The sequence below is a fragment of the Gavia stellata genome, chromosome 6 (genome assembly GCF_030936135.1).
Source record: "Gavia stellata isolate bGavSte3 chromosome 6, bGavSte3.hap2, whole genome shotgun sequence".
In the NCBI taxonomy this organism is placed as follows: domain Eukaryota; kingdom Metazoa; phylum Chordata; class Aves; order Gaviiformes; family Gaviidae; genus Gavia; species Gavia stellata.
In genome coordinates, this window is record NC_082599.1 from 4,408,089 (window position 1) to 4,426,053 (window position 17,965).

At 38.6% G+C, this 17,965-nt stretch overlaps 1 protein-coding gene across 1 annotated transcript in view; it reads right to left on the reverse strand.

Annotated features, from left to right (window-relative positions):
• Positions 1-17,965, reverse strand: part of ADCYAP1R1 (ADCYAP receptor type I) — a 184,760-nt gene that overhangs the window by 46,496 nt on the left and 120,299 nt on the right. The window contains exon 4 of the mRNA XM_059818773.1: positions 7,494-7,601. Coding sequence (XP_059674756.1) covers positions 7,494-7,601 — 108 coding nt within the window. The remainder of the gene's footprint in view (positions 1-7,493; positions 7,602-17,965) is intronic.

Below are 17,965 nucleotides of genomic sequence, written 5' to 3' on the forward strand. Positions count from 1 at the left end.
GCAGTGGACTGAGGTCACCATAGCAACTGCTAGGCATCATCAAAACATTATGTGTATCATTCCTGTGAGGCTGGCTGTCACAGGAACATCCATCAGAGTGCAAGATCAACACAAATACTATTGAAGGTTCCCCTAGCTCTGAAGAGGGCAGGGGTCATATTTCAGAGAAAAGCAAATGTTTTTCAAACAAGAAACACAGAAAATAAGAAACATTGTCCAATGGAGTTTATCGGTTATGAAATAAGTCCCAGAGAAGAAAGCCTATTAACTCACTTGCTTAAAGGCAAGAATGAATGTGCGCCCACCACACCTAAAACCTTGCAATCAACTGGAACTCCTTCTCAGTTATTTGAGTCAAGAGGAGAAATAAGAATAGAGCGAAGACTGCTAGTAAGGTTTGAAGCATCTGCCCATGTTGCACCTATAGTGATAAGTCAACGTACTACCTTTGTTGTCCAAGTGTTCTCCGAACTGCTCAGCAGCTCTCAGCATGTTCCACTCCTGCATGCTTCCCAGAGGAGCATGATTTTTTTGTTTTCCAAGGCCAAATTAGCTTTGAGATCATATTGACAAAGGTCTTAAGCTGCGTTACAGCTTTTCCCTGGCCACTGCAGGATGTCATCTTGCAAAGGACCAAGTACTTGGTCTCTAGCTGAAATGCTCTTGGTCATATTGTATGTTTGAGTATCAGAGTCTCAGAGTCTTATGTCCCTGTAATTTGGTGGCAAAGGCCATAAAATGATGTTTTCCTGTAAAAAAACATCTATAAGGCCTTAAGTACTTGATTGGAAATGTAGATACTGTTGCTATTCTTTGATGGCAATATTTTCCTCCCATTTCCCTCTGCACTGCAGATAGACTTTGTGATGCTGTGACCGAGGAGGCGTGCTTAATTATAGCTTGTCCTCCTCGCATTGGAAAAGCTGAAGTAATCCCATGCCTTTACTGCCTGTGGAAAGCCTAAGGATGAAAAACAGCACGAAAAGACTTGTTATCTAGTAAGGACTATTATCTTGGTTATTGGCAAGGCTTATTATTTGTAACATCGACACTTGCTAGGTCTCTTGTACCCCTTCTTTATGTCATGATTCTTTCTAGGACTTGCTGAACACTAAACAACAATAAGACATACACAATCTGCAGACAACTTTGAAAGCTGTCCAAAATCTTTAGCTGTGGTTTTGGGGAAGGGAAGATACCCTTCCATTGAACTTGCTTCTGAATGCTAAATAGGAGCTCATATAAAGTGAAGGATGAAACTAAGGTCTTCACAGAGTCCCGGTTGCTTCAAAGACTAATTAAGTTCCGATGGCTCATTATTACTCCCATGATGGAAATGTTATGGGATGGATCATGTCTGTTTTTCAGCGACTATTCCTTGGTTCCGGTGTTTTTCTTCCCTTGGTTTTCATGCAGGATGTTGAAATACCCACCAGGAGTGAGATTTACTTGAATAGAAATATAAACCTTTGCATTGATCTTTTGCCTTGCCTATTTGACAGGCAAATGCAATTTCCAATTTCAGTCTGCTGTAATTCTGACCTTAATTTCAGCCTGCTGTAATGCTGACCTTAATTTCAGCTGGTAGCAAAGAAATCCTGCATCTTCTACTTCAGCAGAAAATAAGTGCACAATCTACCAGATATATTTTGCTGTTTAGAAGGTCCCTGATCTTTAAGAGTCACCTTTCCTTTCTGTCTCCATCAAAAAATATCAATACATAACCCAAAATAATAGAAACTGTAACTTGCAAATATTTTCAACAGCTTTCACCTTGGGAGGACAATGACTTTTATTGTCTTTTCACTCAGTTTGGGAGTTACGTACCGTTTTCAGAGTGGTACGTAGTCAGCACTTGAAGACTTTACCAGGATTATTTCCCCAGAAATGACACAGAAGGCCTTTCCGCATATTAACATGTAGTATCACTTCCCCTCTCATTAACTCTTCTGTTATTATCCTATTCTGTCTGATTAGGGATAACATCTAAACTCAGGCAGGAGAAAAAAGCCACAGATGGCTTCCCAAATCCAATTAACCCTGCATTCACAAACCCCTTTGTCCACTCATGATCTCTCTAGTGCAGTGTATATGAGGCTTGGTGTTCTTGCAACAAAGTACTTGTGTGTCTCCCAGTTTTTTAGTGGGATCAGTAATAGACTATTTTCAATCTCTTGTTCTTGGGGACAATAAAGCTTGTTGGCTGAGCACTGAAGTCATAGAATTTCCAGAGTAGCAGCAAGCCAAACATGTGAGCATAGGATATAATTCCCTCTAAAACTCTACAATACCTGGATACATTCTTTATTCTACTGGATTTTAATTAGGAGCCCTTAATTGTGGTATCAACACAGGATGCGTTTTATGTGTTTGGTAAAAATTATGTACATAATCTCTGTCTTACATAGTAAACCATGCTTTGTAGTAATGCTCTTTTGGGTGTAGTGGGCAGCATCCTAGACTGAGCACTAGATAAACATTCTGAATTGCTGGAAGATTCAGTAAAAGCTAATCATATTTATTATTTGGATTTGTGAATGAAAGTATTTTCTCAATATGGAGCATATGGCAATGCTCAGAAATTCGTATTAGTTTTTACTGCAAATGAAAGATCTAAAAATATGCTCATTTCTGATTTGGCTATTGGGTTTCTTTCAGTGGTCCATTTGAGTAATGTGGCTTTATAGGTTCCAGAATATCTCAGCTGAGCAGGACAAAGAAAGAGAAGCACAGACTTGGCTTCTGTAGATTTCCACTGCCAGGCAGTATCACCTCTGTCTGGAAAAAAAAAGGGAAAAAGAAGAAAACAGAGAAAATTTTCCAGCTGGGAGTGCAGATCACTATGTTGAGGCCATCTCTAGGTCTTGCTATGTCATACTGAAATGCAACATCACAGCTTGACACACTTTTTTTCTTCCTTTGCAAAGATACCGTAGAATGTTTGAAATATATTCCATTCTAGAGTGGTTTTGTCTGGAGTTGGTACTGGGAAGGCACTGGAGAAAGCATAATATACAACAGCAACAGCATGGAAGTTATAGCTCCCAGTGAAAATAAAATTGTGAATTGATGACTATCAATCAAAGAAATGAACGTTGAAGAGGAAAAGAATTACTGTTTAGGAACCCTCCAGAAGGAAAGCCACTGTAAATCCTTAACCTACTAGATTAGAAAAGACTCAGGAGTGAATATGGTTTTTTCATGTGGAGAGATTTTGAGAACGATCTTTTTTTCACAGTCTGCATCTGAAAGGAAATGAAAAATCCTGGTGATTTTGGAGGAGCAGAGAGGTGAAATGAAATTTTACAAGGAAGGGTCACCAATCACAGAGCATGGGTTTTAACATTAGGCTTTCTTTATGATGTTGATAGCAGTTCAAATGTTACTCCTTAGTTCAGTTGCAGTGAAGGTTAGAGCAGAGGATATTTTCAAATTAAAAACAGCAACAGCTGGTATTTTTAGCTAAATCCATAGATAATTTTTCAACAAAGCATCTCTCCAAATGACAGCTTAGTTGGTTAATTTTTATTTTGTAGTCTCTTTTTTTTTCCCCTTCATTTTACTGCATATGAAAATCAGAGATCCAAGTCAAGGCAGCCAAATTCCTTTCTGAAATTCATAAAACAAACAGCCCCCTCCAGTGACTTCATTCATCTCAAGAAAAGCATTTGAGATAGGTCGGAGGAAATGTCTTCTACAAGCACCCATTGCTTTCCATTTACTGAACCAGAAATCCATGTGGTCAGTTCAGACTTACACATGTAACTTTTAGCTATCCAAAGCCAAGAGAGATAACTCCTACCCCCTCTTTAAGATTAACACATCATATGGTTTGCCTGTTGTTACACAAGCAGCTCTACTTACAGGTGCTTCAGCACTTCATAGGACAAACTTTTTAAAAGTATAATTTAAAGTTATTGCTACTGTTTGTAAAAATTATTTATGAGAATATAAAAATTTTGCTGTATTAAGAATAAATATGCTATTAATAAATATTAGCGTCAGTGCCTAGCCTAGTTGCATATTCTATAAACATAGCAGCAGCCAGAGGATACTATAACAATCGATAAAATGTGATTAGCTGTGTCTTAGAAACATTTTAGTTATCTAATAACCCCTTATTTAAGGAACCGTCATAAAATGTGACTTTTTTCATTAAGCCTTCATTGAAACAAATATACTTGGCTAATTAAAATTAGCAGCAATGATAGTGAAACCTCATGCTGATTCACCCAGGAGAGTGATTATGGCTGTAGATATTTCCACCTTGGGGTCACTAGTGCAAATCCAGCCGGATCTGTAGAGAATTCAAACTACTCCAGATTAAATGTTTACTTGTTTATCTAATGAATTAGAATCTTGGGTTTGTTCCTACTGAACAGATGTCCAAAAACCCCTCAAACCCAGCACGGCAAGAGGTAACAGCTGTCACTTTTGTTAGTGATCCTTTAAGGAGATATAGCAAGCAGAACATATGTTTACACTGGACCGACTACTCCTCCCCTAGGGTCATACTATCACCCTGCTACAGGTCAAATGTGAAGTACAGTATGCGAACATCTCTGGAAATCCTAGGCAAATAATGTAAAAATGTTATTTCAGGCCTTTATTTTACATAGCTCTAGTTGTAATGGAGCTTTTCATTTTACATACTTTTTTAAAATTATTTTTCTAAAATGTATATTACTTTTTATTTAAAAAAATAAAATAGTCTTTCCCATTAATAGGTAACAGGTTAGTTAAGCACTGGAATAGATCGTATTGAGCTAACCTTGTCTTTGAGGAGGGAGATTGGTTAGATGATTTCTCAAGAGCCCTCCTAGCCTATTACTTCAGAAATGATAGCACCATGGAAAAGAAATTTCATCAGTAAAAGTGAAAAGGCACTGTATTTGTGTGGGATATAAATAGAAGCATCAGAGACATCCCTTGAAATAAAGAATAGTTAAAAGGTCCGTGGCAGAGGTGTGTGGACAGGTTGGCAGTGGGGAAGATTTCCCGTGCTGTAGATGCACATGGCACCACTCTCCAGAGTATCAAACGAACAGTATCTCTGAGCATTGCATCCAAACCAGGCAGGGAGAGAGAGGAAAGTGTTGTGTTATGTTACCATGTGTTAGCACGCTGTAGCTTGAGGGTATGTAGGGGGTGTAGATTACAAGGAGGGGTCCTAATGGAAATTCAGACAGGAGCTGTCTTGAGCAACAGCCCTCCTGCAGTTATATCAGGAGATAACAATATATCAGCCATCTGCTGATGCACAATAAATAACATAAAAGTATTTTGCCTGTAGGCTGCAAGCATCACTGTTAACTGAATAGCGAAAACTTTTGGTTGAGTGTATATCCTGTGCAAAGGATGACTAGAATTGGTTTGACAACCAGGCTGAATGATGAGTAGGCAACAAAAATTGGTTACAAAGTGATGGAGAATTAAAAAAAAAAAAAACAACCAAAAACACAACACCAAAAAAGCCTGAAAGAGGGAAGAATATTTGCTTCCATGTGCTGGATGCAAACCCTACTGGATGCTGATGTGTTGGCTTTTCTATTACCACTAAACGTGGATGGCTCGGTAAGTGCCATTGTACCCACTGAGCCAATACTGAACCAATATTACAGCAGTAAAGATTATGTTTAATTATACTGTCTATAATTAAAGCACATAGAATTACAGTAGTAATTATATTTTCATACCTGATAATTTAAAGAGGGACTTATCTTTTCCCTTTCAAAAATTAGGTGCCTAGTTTAAGTGAATTGGCCTTAGTACTTGCTGTATAAAGAGAGGTATCTCCAAGGTATGATTCAACTCATGTCTCTTGGAATAACACAAATTGCCTTCTGTGGGTCTCTTTCTCTCCACCGACTACAGATGGAGTCTAGAGGACTCATATAGAGAAAAATCTCGAGTTTCATATGGGTAAATTTAGGTGAGGTAATGATCACCCTTAAATTCCTTTCCATTTCAGAAGAGCATTGGCACTTGCTTCAGCGCCTGGATGAGTTCAAATGGATGTATTTAAAGGTGAGGATTTCAGCATTCCTGGAGCTGTGTATGAAACACTTACTGTCTCCCACAAATGGTGCTCCGCATGTGGCAACACAGAGGAGGTGGATTTTGAACTCAAGACTGTAAATGAATAATTCATTGGTAAAATAATCTTTGGGATAAAGGACCGTAGGGGACAATGATGAACTTTTTCCTCAATGGACAGTGCTAATTAAGTGATCTGCAGTAGCCTAGATGGGAGCTGGGAGGAGATGGACAAAACTCTGTTAATTATCAGCAAAGGCTTGTTGTTAGCTGACATTGATGGTATGACTTAGCCTCTCTCAGTCGTTCAGCTGGGAAGATAATTTCATGGAATCATGAAAGAAATAAAAAAGGAATTTCAAGAGAATGTCTAATCAATCTATACCTCTGCTGTGAACAACTTAATAGTTATTTCCTCCTGTTCCACATACTCTCATTTTTACATGGCAAATTTTCATGCATTTCAAAGGTTAAAAAAAATCAAGAAAGGACAAGGGTTTTTTTGTATCATGCAAACATTAGTTTGCACAAAGACTCTTCCCATTAAAAAGCACTGGGTAATACTAATAACTAGGTCAAATTGTTAGCATTACCGCTGCTAAGGTAGGTTCTCCTTGTAATAGCAACTCATTTGGGAGAAGCGGCTGGGTCATATAAGGATTGAAGCTGGGGTCTAACAGGATTTGGTTACCAAGCATGGTGAGTGCTTGGGACTTTTGGTCCAAGTTTAAAGTGGTAGCAGAAAGACAGAAAAGAGAAAATGCACCAGCCTCGCTGAGCATTTGCAGTATTTGTTGCAAGACAAGGGACAACTCTGTTAGGCAGCAAGGCATGCTGGAAGCAGAAACAGCCCAAATTTCTAATCTTTGATTTGCTTGCTTGGTTGGTGGTGCCAGCTGCAAGGGGCAGAAGGATGGTGTTGTCTCATTTCTACAGACCACAAAAAGGCACGATGGAGCTTCTGCATCTCTCCAAGAATTTTTAATTCCCACTGACTCTTCCCTGGACTCCCAACACGGGAGCTCCTCACATTGGTCATCTCATGCCTATGTTCTCCTTAGACATAAGCAGAACCCAGCTCTGAGATTTAATTATTTTCTAAAATAGGTTTGAATTGTGATGATTAGTTATCCAAGACCCAAGCACAGTTTCAGGTCTCATTGATTTCAGTGGGCATATCATCCCCTTTAGTAATTAAAGTGGGTGATATTTTCATGTTGTATAGTCTGTGAAGGCTTTTTTCACACACTCCTTCCCACCCTTGCACGCACACACACACACATATCTACACACAAACATCCCAGTTTTCTACAGTAGTTTTTTAAACTGAAGCCCAACTCCAGATCTCTCTGGAGTTTTTGATTTCCCTTTATACTGAGCATCTAAGTGAGGTTTTACACTCATGCTGGCCATGCAGTTTTACCAGAGGCAAAAAAAAAAAAGAGAAAATACTTTACCGTCTTCAGAAATGATAAATCTGAACAGTGCAGGACACTTGACAAAGACAATTTCACCCACACTTGCAGGTTTCCAGCATGTAATATTGTCCCACATTCCTGGGCAACCTACAGAAGAGAAGGAAGGATAAAATACATTATGGTGGTGGAAATCCATTCCTTTCTTCAAGCTGGTACTGGATTTTATAGTTAGTTCTTTCTTCTAGCCACAAAAATGCACTTGTTTAGAATAATAAACAGTATAATTTTCTAATAAGCTTTCCCTGGGATTAAATAATTGTCATTCACAGGAACAGCACAAAATATGTAATTGCAGGGCACAATAATGACCAGATTCTACCCTAGCAGAAGATGACATTTCTTAGTCCCAGTTAAATCACTCCAACATACACCAGAAAAAAAACTCCCTTCAGCATGAAATCTTCTGCCATGTACCTATCTTTCAGTATCATTTAGTTATCTTTCAGTATGGCCAAGTTAAATCTTTAGGCATCTTTGATTTAAATTCTATAAATTTCTGTTGGCTCTAATCCTTGTCACAGGTTGGGTATGGGCACATTTTGGAATTTGATTCAGGGAGATGACTGGAAACTGATTCTGCTTCATCCTGCAGCCAGTTTTGTGGATATGCGAGGGAAGCACACCTCTTTCATGTTGTTCATTTTCTTAAAAAATATTGGAAGTAGAAATGTCCTCCATTAGTAAAGAACTGTTGTAGTATCATTCACTACCTTCACTGCAGTTTGTGCTCTACAGAATATAAATTCACAATGTGAAAAGGATGATTTTGACCTCTAATGATTTCTTGGATAAGCTAAAGACAGAAACAGGCCATTAACAACTGTTCAGAGATTAGGCTTCAGGTAACAAGCTTTGAACTAGAGATCTGAGTGGTAAAGAACCAACTTTCTGTTACATGCATGCAGAAAGAAGAGGTGATGGCATTGTGGATGGGATTTGTCTTCTCTTAGGATATAGGAAAAATTCAGGTCCCATGTGCTATTGTAAATACAATAAAGGAGCCCAGCTCCTGCTTCTTTCTGGTCACCGTGTCAGAGACATAGAATCATAGAATCATAGAATCATTTAGGTTGGAAAAGACCCTTAAGATCATCGAGCCCAACCGTTAACCTATACCAAGTCCACCACTAAACCATGTAATCCAGCCTCCTGCTTCGGCATGGTCCAGCCTCCCAGGTTTGGCATGGTTTGAACACACTTTGTTGTCTGGGCTCCCCCTGAGCACACACTCCCAATAATGGGATACTCAATGAGCATAATTTTTATGAGTGTAATAAAAAACCTCCATAGCTGGAAAGTTACAAAGCTGAACATTTGCAGTGACTTCTATTAAGTTCTCATGACGTATTACAATTAAATAAAAAATATAAATCGCTAGTTACAAAAAAAACAAAACTGAGGAATACAAATAAATAAAACATTCCCCTAGACTGCTCTGTCCAGGATGTAATTTTTTAAGTGGATGTGTAAAGACTTCAAAAAACCTCTAAAATTTGCAAGAAATCAAATTAACCTAAATTGAACTAAGTTTTCATTATTTATGTTGACCCATATTTCAGTCAAATCTTCTGATTATATAGGTTCAGTGCCTGCCATCATTGTCCCAGTGGGTATGTTCCTGACAAGCCTTCCTCTTCCCTCTCAAACATGATACTGTAATAAAAAGCCTCTTCATATCTCAAGCAGCAGCTAGATGCTTGCTGGTAACTCTAAACCACCTTCTTTTACACACCAACAAGACATAATCTACTTCAGCTTCTCGAGTCCTCTGAATGTCATTCCCCTTTTTAATTTCTAACTTGCTCCATGGGCACAGATTTGAAAATAAGAATTCCCCTCCTGCAGCTTTAACCACAAGCGTATACAGCTCACATGACATGACAAACTATGACTGGCTTTTTAAACCCTCCTGTAGTTATGTAAACCATCACCTCACTAGCTCATAAACCTAAAAGACTTACCCAACATACAGAAAAACTCAGAGCAATCTCACTAATGTCTATGAAGATGACTTAGTGAAGGAATCTCAAATGGGGATCATCTTCTACCTCAGCAGGAAAGGAAACAAAAACTAAATCTAAATAACTCCACTGGTTATTTGCATTTGGTGTTGAGATCGAGCACATAATCTTATCAGCTGTTAAAAGCCGCAAGCTCCACGATTTTCTAAGTGGTTTTCCATTGATATACTCTCTCTTTGGCTATGTGCCAGAAAAAATAAGATCTTCCATAAAAGCAGATAACATTTCAAAGTGTCACACTTTCAGCCCGGCACAAGTACAAGTATAATAATGTTTGGGTGATCAACTTGCAAAAACAGTGTGGGCTTTATCAACTTTGGTGATAGAGTCAGATTTCCCTCAGTGGAGAATGTATGCTCACAGGACTGGACTCGGTGTTTTTCTTCCATCAGCTTCAGTGGCAGGGAATGAAGCCCTATGTTTTCTCACAAAATACAAGCCAGATACTACCACGTGTGGTGGATGGGGCAGTTCTGAGTGATGCAGTGTTTGAAGAATTAGGTCAGTCTCAAACAACGCTGTTACAATGTTATCATGATGGTGTATGATAAGCAGTTGATAATTATTCTTTCGAATTAAAGGACACAGCATCAGATCACATAATATAAATTAATAACCCTATAAAATCCTGACCATATTAGCTAAAAATCCCTCAGCTTTTCCTGACCCACCAGAATACAATATTACTGCAAAAATGCTCATTAAATCATTGCAGGCGCTGGAAAAAAGGAATCCATTATATTTCCCTCTCCTCCACTCTTTCTTCCACTCCTACCCCAGGTTGCTTCCTTTGCCAGATGAGGATGCCATTATATGGGTATTGCGATTCACTAGAGCATCTCCAAAAGGCTCAAAGACTGGGGTTTGAAAAGTTTTGTGATACAATCAGAGTACTAAAGACGGAAATCAAGATCACATTGAGCGCTATTAGATTTTATTTTCTTTGATACCTAGTGTCTGTCCACACAGTAGGAACTGTATTTACCATGTAAATCTGAAGGCATGCAGTAATAGGTTTATAGTTCACTGATGTATGGCACTCTGTATGAAAGTAAAGGATATGTAAATGTCCATGGTAATGAGACATTTGCTTACAAGAGGTGTTACAGACAATAAAAGAGGCAAATGAGATCTTCTGAGAACCACCTGCTAGCCTTGCTCGCTTAAATTAAATGGGCTTGATAGGAATAGGGAAAGTTTTCTTGTTATTACTTCAACATCAGTTCTCTTCCAAACACTGCGGTGGCAATAGATACTGCACACCAACCCAGAGAAATGCAAGGGAGTCCTCATACTGCAGAAAGGAAAGTGTAGACACGGAATAAATATTTCATAGCACCGTGTATCAAATTCAGTTATACCAGGTGGCTGGTTTTGTGGTAATACCATGCAGAGCTAAAAAATAGCCCCATTTAAAAAGACATTATAAGTTCATTGTGCTAGAAAGCACTGATGTGCTGACATTGGAAGAGAGGGATAAAGAAGCAGAGAGTCAAGTAATTTGCCATAGTTACTAAAATAGGTGAGTGATGGGAATTGGAAAGAATTCACTATCAATGAGAATATTGCCTGATCCTGCTTGGAAAAGCATACTGGAAACAAACAATTTAGAAGAGCAAAGAAAAGGATGACAAAAAAATTAAATGGAATAAAATCCAGCGTGCACAATCCCCTTACATTTGTAAACCATGATACAGCCAGCAACTCCTGCTGGGTGAAATCTGCCCATGGAAATCAATGTGACTTGAGCGTGAAACTGCACAGCGGGGTTCTCCTCTGGCACTGACGGTATGTCTCCATTGCCATGTGATGTAGGGATAACCAAGCTGGCTTTGAAAGAGGTAGCTCAGACACTGCAAGCAGCAGGGTGCAGCTTCAAGAGGGCAGATTTTCCTGGTTCTTAGCATGTTAGAAATCAGTAGTAACAACAGATAGATTTAAAGAGTAAGATTTCATGTGGGCCGGAGTGAAAAGTGGTGGTCTTGCTACTGGATGGTCTGGAAAACAAGGCACCTTGTGGAAAGCACAAACTCTGCATTCCCTTCCCACTGCAACCTGCAGACTGAAATTCATGTTTGGTAAACTTTGTGGGATTCATCTCAGCTAACAAAAGTGGTGTAAAGCCTGGCATCTGATCTTGGGTAAATACTTATGCCTTCTTCATAGCATGAGCAGAAGAGTACTTCATCTTATTCAGCTAGTCACCTCCTCTCCGATGGGATGGATGATCCTTTGGGAGCCCCCATCCCTTGTCACTGACTTTTGGGGAAACACAGTTGCCATTCAACTATAGGATTAGTCAGGATTCTTTTAACTTCAGATGGCTAAGACTTACCCTTTTGCCCTTATTCAGCTAAGTTTCTTCCATGGTTCATGGAGAGAGACTTCCCAGATAGGGATAATCCCATTTTAAGGCAGCAGTGGTGGTGAATCACCTTGTAAGTGTACTTCCATCTCTGCACTGACTACACTCAGTAGAATGAGCCTAAGAACCAGATTAGCCTAGACAGCTACCTATTAAATAGTTGAAGCTTGTATTCCCCATAGGGTCTATGTGGTCTTTTGGAGTAGACATGAACCAACTCTGCCCTCTGGGCAGAGGGCTGACCGGTGGCTATGCAACCTCCCTTAGCCACTTTCTGATCCGGAGCGAAGGAGTCCAGCTGAGGGTTAGGACATGTTACTGCAGGCTGTGAACGATGCCAACAGAGCTGTGCAGCTCCTGAGCAATTCAAACCACAGGAAAACCACAGTGGCTGCTTATGAAAAGCCACATGATCGATCCCTACATCTCTGCCTCAAGCTTCTTCTCATAAAAGTGGCATAAAACTGGTGTTTAGACTGCAGGCTCCCTGTGGCAGGATCCACCTTGTACTGTTCTTGTGAAATGTACGTTGGAAAACAGAGTCCTGATCTCAGCTGAAGCACAATATGGATTTTATATGAATTTCATATGAAGCCCCTGACACCTGAGTTTAAATTCAATATTGCTGAAGCTGAGGGGGGTGCCACATATACCTAAGGATGGATCTGACTTGGCAGCCACTGAAAAAGAACAGCATTTTCAGAGAAAGCCCAAATTTCTTAAAAAGGAGGAAACTATGGATATTTATCATTGCAGAACTTCTGATGTAATTGCAAAATTATACCTAGCACTAAAACTGTTCTAGTCATCCTCGCTCCGTGAGGTTCACACAAGCCTTGTTCCTGCCCTTTGCTTCAAATTAAGCCTCTCAGAGCAAAATGCTTTCTCTTTAACCTGCTACTCCTGGAAGCTGAAAGGCTCCCTTCTTACCTGAAATGTCTGGACAAGCACCAAGAGAAAAAAGAATAAAAACCCAACCAAGCAGCCATGCTGCCAGAGTAGCAGTGACAAACAGCTCTTCTGAAATTGTTTATGTTCCCTTATCTTCTTTTTGTCCTCTGTCTAGGGGTGTCTTGAGAGTCCCAGTTCTGATAGTGGCTAGGTATAAAACCAGATTTTAGGCTGCCCCATCGCTGAGGTTCACCAAGTTCAAAGAATGGACCTCAGTTTAACCCCTCTGAGAATACAGCCTGTTATCTTCCACCAACATGGAGTCACTATGTCACCAGGACTATGTACAAACTGTTCTTTTTCTATAGATTTTTGTCATATTTTCTCATGGTGTCTTTACTGCAATACCCTCATTTACACTTTCTGTGTTTAAATCCTCTTAACAGTATCCACAATATCCTCCCATGTCCTTATCCTGTCTCTTGTGCAACATGCCTCCTTCTGATCTCTGCTAATTTTTGACAAGAGATGGTGCAAAAGCAGAGGCGCGCTTTTTGGATGGCAAGACCTTGTGTAGTAATTCACCACTCACTCATTCACTCCTCTTAATAAAGTGGGTAAGTCCTATCTGTCCCCCTCTCCCTGAGAATAATTATTTTGACACCTTTCTTATACTCAGGACACCATTTTCACAAAACATTTAGGAATTTGCAGTTTTGACACTAGTGCACCTCTGTCAAAATTTGCTAACTTTATTCAGGGGACTCAAATTATTAGGTGAAGGGGGGAGTGAAAAAAGGAATGACAGCACAATGGACAAAGGGATTTATGGATCCGTACACAGACAAAAGGGAATAGACAAGAATTTGCATAGAATTTGTTTCCTTGGGAAATAAAGAAAAAATGTAAATACATAAATGTTATACTTCCATATTTTTAATTTATGGAAATAAAGGCTTGAGATGAAAATCCATCCTTTTGACTTACAGCATTCAGTTTCATTTTCAGTTTCCTTCCTCATTTATTAGTTTAAAATATCACCTTCAAGGTCATTCTGCCTTCAGGAGAGTAATATCAAAGGAAACGTAATGTTATAAGCCAGCATATTACACTGGATTATGCGATGCACAATAACTTTTAAAGGGCATGCTACATAGAAAGCCTTTCAGAGAGAGGGAAAATACAAGATAGGTGCTCTCTGTTCTTTCATAAATCTAGGTAAATACCAAAATAAATAAAGGCTTAAGCAAGGCCTGGATATGGGGCCTAGATTTTCAAAAGTAATTGACATTTCAAAGTAAAGGTATCTTATAGGAGCTCCTATTACAGAAATGGTCCTTCTGTAGGTGTTTCAAGCTAGGCAGCAAACTTCTAACACTGTCAGATTCAATAGACTCTTTTGAAAGTCCAGGCCATAAGAGAGTAGAAAAGAAAAATCAATCGAAATTCCAAAGTTATAAAAGAGGAGAAAAAACACAAAGGGGAGAAAAAACACTAAAGGAAGACATTCTGTGTTGGAAAAGAGACTACTTGATCAGGCACAAGGAAAAAAAGTAATTCCTTCCTTAAAATGTCTTATATACAAAGCAGGTATGAAAGACCGAGTACAAGGTGAAGCTGAGCAGAGAAAAAGGAAAGGTTTTTTCCTTCCCAGTTCTGCTCCCAATAGATTTTGGAATTATTTGAACAAAGTCTATTTATTCATCATATGTCATCTGGATCAGCTATTACAGTAAGAATTTGTTCCTCCATCCAAATTTTACTACTGCTGCACCGAGATGCACCTTGCATTGTCTAACACGGTATTCATTCACCTTAACAGTATAAACATTACGTACATAAATCTGAGCAAAGTTCTACATTTGTTTTACAGTGCATGAAGAAAAACAGACACTTCTGGAGGGCACTGATAGAGGGTTTCTAAGATAAATTATCCTCTGGAGATGCATATTTTCTTCCACTGATTAGAGAAGGCACCAAGAGAAAACCTAATCTTAGGCTTAAACCAACTGGAATTAGAGCAGAGGAATTCCACATGGATAGTCCAAGTGACTCGGCTAAAGCTGTATGTGAAGAAAAATACACGGTGGTCAAACTTACCAGCGGTTGGCCCACCTTAATATTTTCCATTACCTTTCTCTAGACAACTGCTGCCCCTGGTAAAAAGTTATGCAACACTATATTATGACTATTTAGAATCCATTGTTTATGTAATGATAATTATATAAACTATGATAGCATTTTCTACTGGTACATCATTAACAGTAAAGTGAGTTGTTTTATGGGATGACATTTTCAGAGATCTAAGACGTACTAAGTGCAGCACTGTTTTCAAAGAACTATTAAAAATATGAGCTTAATTTATGAAAGAGAACATTGAAAAAAATGATTTGACATATTTAAATTCTTATCTACCAAGTTAATCCCAGATTATCTTAAAAAACTAGAAGTGAAAGAAACAGAAACAGTGTTTTTTCTTTGAGTGGAACAGTGATTTTTATAGCATAACAGTAGAAAAAGTTGAGATGAAGACAGCAGGTTTTCACTCTAGAAAGATTAAGTGCATAAGCTTTGTATTTGCCAAGCATAAATTGTATATTTTTGAACCTGGAGCTCGTCTTTCTCACTGGGTTTGCATGTTCATTACTCAAACAGTTTGGTTCACCTTCTGATCACCTTAGGGGTGAGCCATACAAATTACAAATTAGAACTCTATCCTTATTCCTACTATTTTGGTGGGGAAAAAAGTAGATATAAATACACACGCAAGTCACTGTTTGACCATGATCTGTTTCAGAGGTGAAAAAAGAATGAAGATCTTCTCATTTGTGCAAAAATTCAACCATTAGAATTATTCTTCTCAAGAGGGTGAAAGGTTCTTGTCTATGTCTCATGTGAAATACTTACACCTCAAAAGGAAAAGCTAATACTAAATTATTATTTTTTCCTTGAACATTTTATACATGGCAAAGATCAGCTTTTAAATCACAGGAGCCGCTATATATAATTAGAGAGGTATAACTCTTTTTTCTTCTTTTAAAGCTGTTTAATTCTTTACGATCACAGGATATTTATTCTAAGCTCACACTTATTGCTGTTCTTGCATTGTTACCTGCCAAGAAAATCTCATCCAAGAAAATCTACAGAATCCTTTAAGTGCTGCCAACCAATTGGCCTTAGGTGAGCTTTGGAGAGTTTTAAGGGGAAACTTCAGTTTGGCACAATCTTTGGACCATTTCTTTGTCTAATTATACAGAAGAGTAAAAAGCCAATAATCTGGGAAATGGAAAGGTGGGGGGTTTTTTAAAACTTTCTTTAAATATAATAAAAAGAATTGGTTATTCACCTATGAGAAATTCACCACTTTGCTGTTCTGGAGGCAGAGACACTCTGTGAAATTAGTCAAAAAACTAGGAGATTTTATTCCAACACTGCTGGAGGACAGAATGACACTTACAAGCTGCCAGAAACTGAGCCAGTGCCAAGCTCACCAGCTGTGGATAATCTGGCATCACTCAGGACATGGGTTATGTGAGATCATGGGGTATTGCTGGAGGCAGTCTTGCCTGGCAGCAGCTGGTACCCCTCACTTGTTTATTGCTGGTGGCAGCAGAAACGACTGTCATTGTCCTACCCCACCACCACACCATTCTGACTCACTTCCCTCCCTTCTTAGGAGAAGAAGAGATCATGCATTTTTCTCTACCAACTCAATCTTCCATTAATTGTCCAGGCTGAGAGAGAGGGGAAAAGGGAGGCTATTCCACCAGTGCTTAGATGGCTTTGCATATACCACAGCGCTACAAATCTTAAGACTGTGATCAAAGTAATTTCTGGAAAGAGCATAGTAAAAATACTGGCTGAAGTTTGCAGAGTTAAGACAGAGCTAGAAAAAAAGGCAATGGAGTAAGGACCAAAAAGATGTGTTCCTCTTCCACACTTTCCTGTGTCAGATACTACCCAAACGGATCCTCCCCTTCACAGGCACAACCTACCCATAAAAAGTCATTGACTAAGGACAACAGGGTGGAGCACTGGTACTACCAGCAGCAGCTGGAACTACCTTTTTGAATAGTTTTAATTAACAATATAATCTAAGCCTGCAATTGCTGTGGTGATGGAAGAGCTGGATAGAAATAAATATATATTTATATATATAATACATATATTATATATACTTTTTCCCCACAATTATTAATGTGCCTCACAGCAAACCCTGGCTTTCAACTAGGGCTGTAGGTAAGGAATCTTTCCAAGTTGAGTAGCTGAACAGTTCATTGCCACTTTTGCCACCCATAAAGAGTAGTGATATTTGGCCCGTTATGAGATTTATGGCCCTGTGAAGAAGACATCTGTAAGGATCACTAGGATAACTACTCGCCATGGATACAGAGAAAGTAGAAATGTTTTCAGTGTGTCTTTTTGGTGGAGTCTGCATTCCTTTGAAAATGGAGAGAGGATTTGGTTGCATAGAAGAAGATGAGAGGATTTGGCTGCAAAGAATAAGATGAGAAGATTTGGTAGCAGGTGTCTTGAGCATTGAGGTTTCTCAGTAATAAATACAAGGCTTCAAATCTATTCTGTCACAAAAGAAAAAAATGATAACATATTCCTTTACTTTGTTAGTTTCTAACTAACCTCACAACAGCATTGAAGTGGGACTAAAATGGGACCCAAACTTTGAAACAATCTCTGGGTATGGGGATAAACTTCAGTCTTAAAAAATACCAAAGTAGTAGAACAGGATTTTCGATCGGACTTATTCAGGCAAAGCCTGAGGCCAATAGTTGCCTAGTCAATAACATTTCTCAGGAATTTTCACTTGTTTCTTAAAGGATAAATAGCTAAAACAAAACAAACAGACATTAAATAACTGAAAATAACAACTGACCTCAAGTCTATATGACTGATAATTTCAGAACTTATATTAAATTATGTTACACATATATTAAGCTCCCTCAAAGGAATTTACAAATTATGATTATTTAGGGCTCATAGTAGCTCTGGGGGTAAGATGATTTTCTGCTCTTTTTACAAAAGAAAAGGAAAGGAAAGGAAAGGAAAGGAAAGGAAAGGAAAGGAAAGGAAAGAAAAGAAAAGAAAAGAAAAGAAAAGAAAAGAAAAGAAAAGAAAAGAAAAGAAAAGAAAAGAAAAGAAAAGAAAAGAAAAGAAAA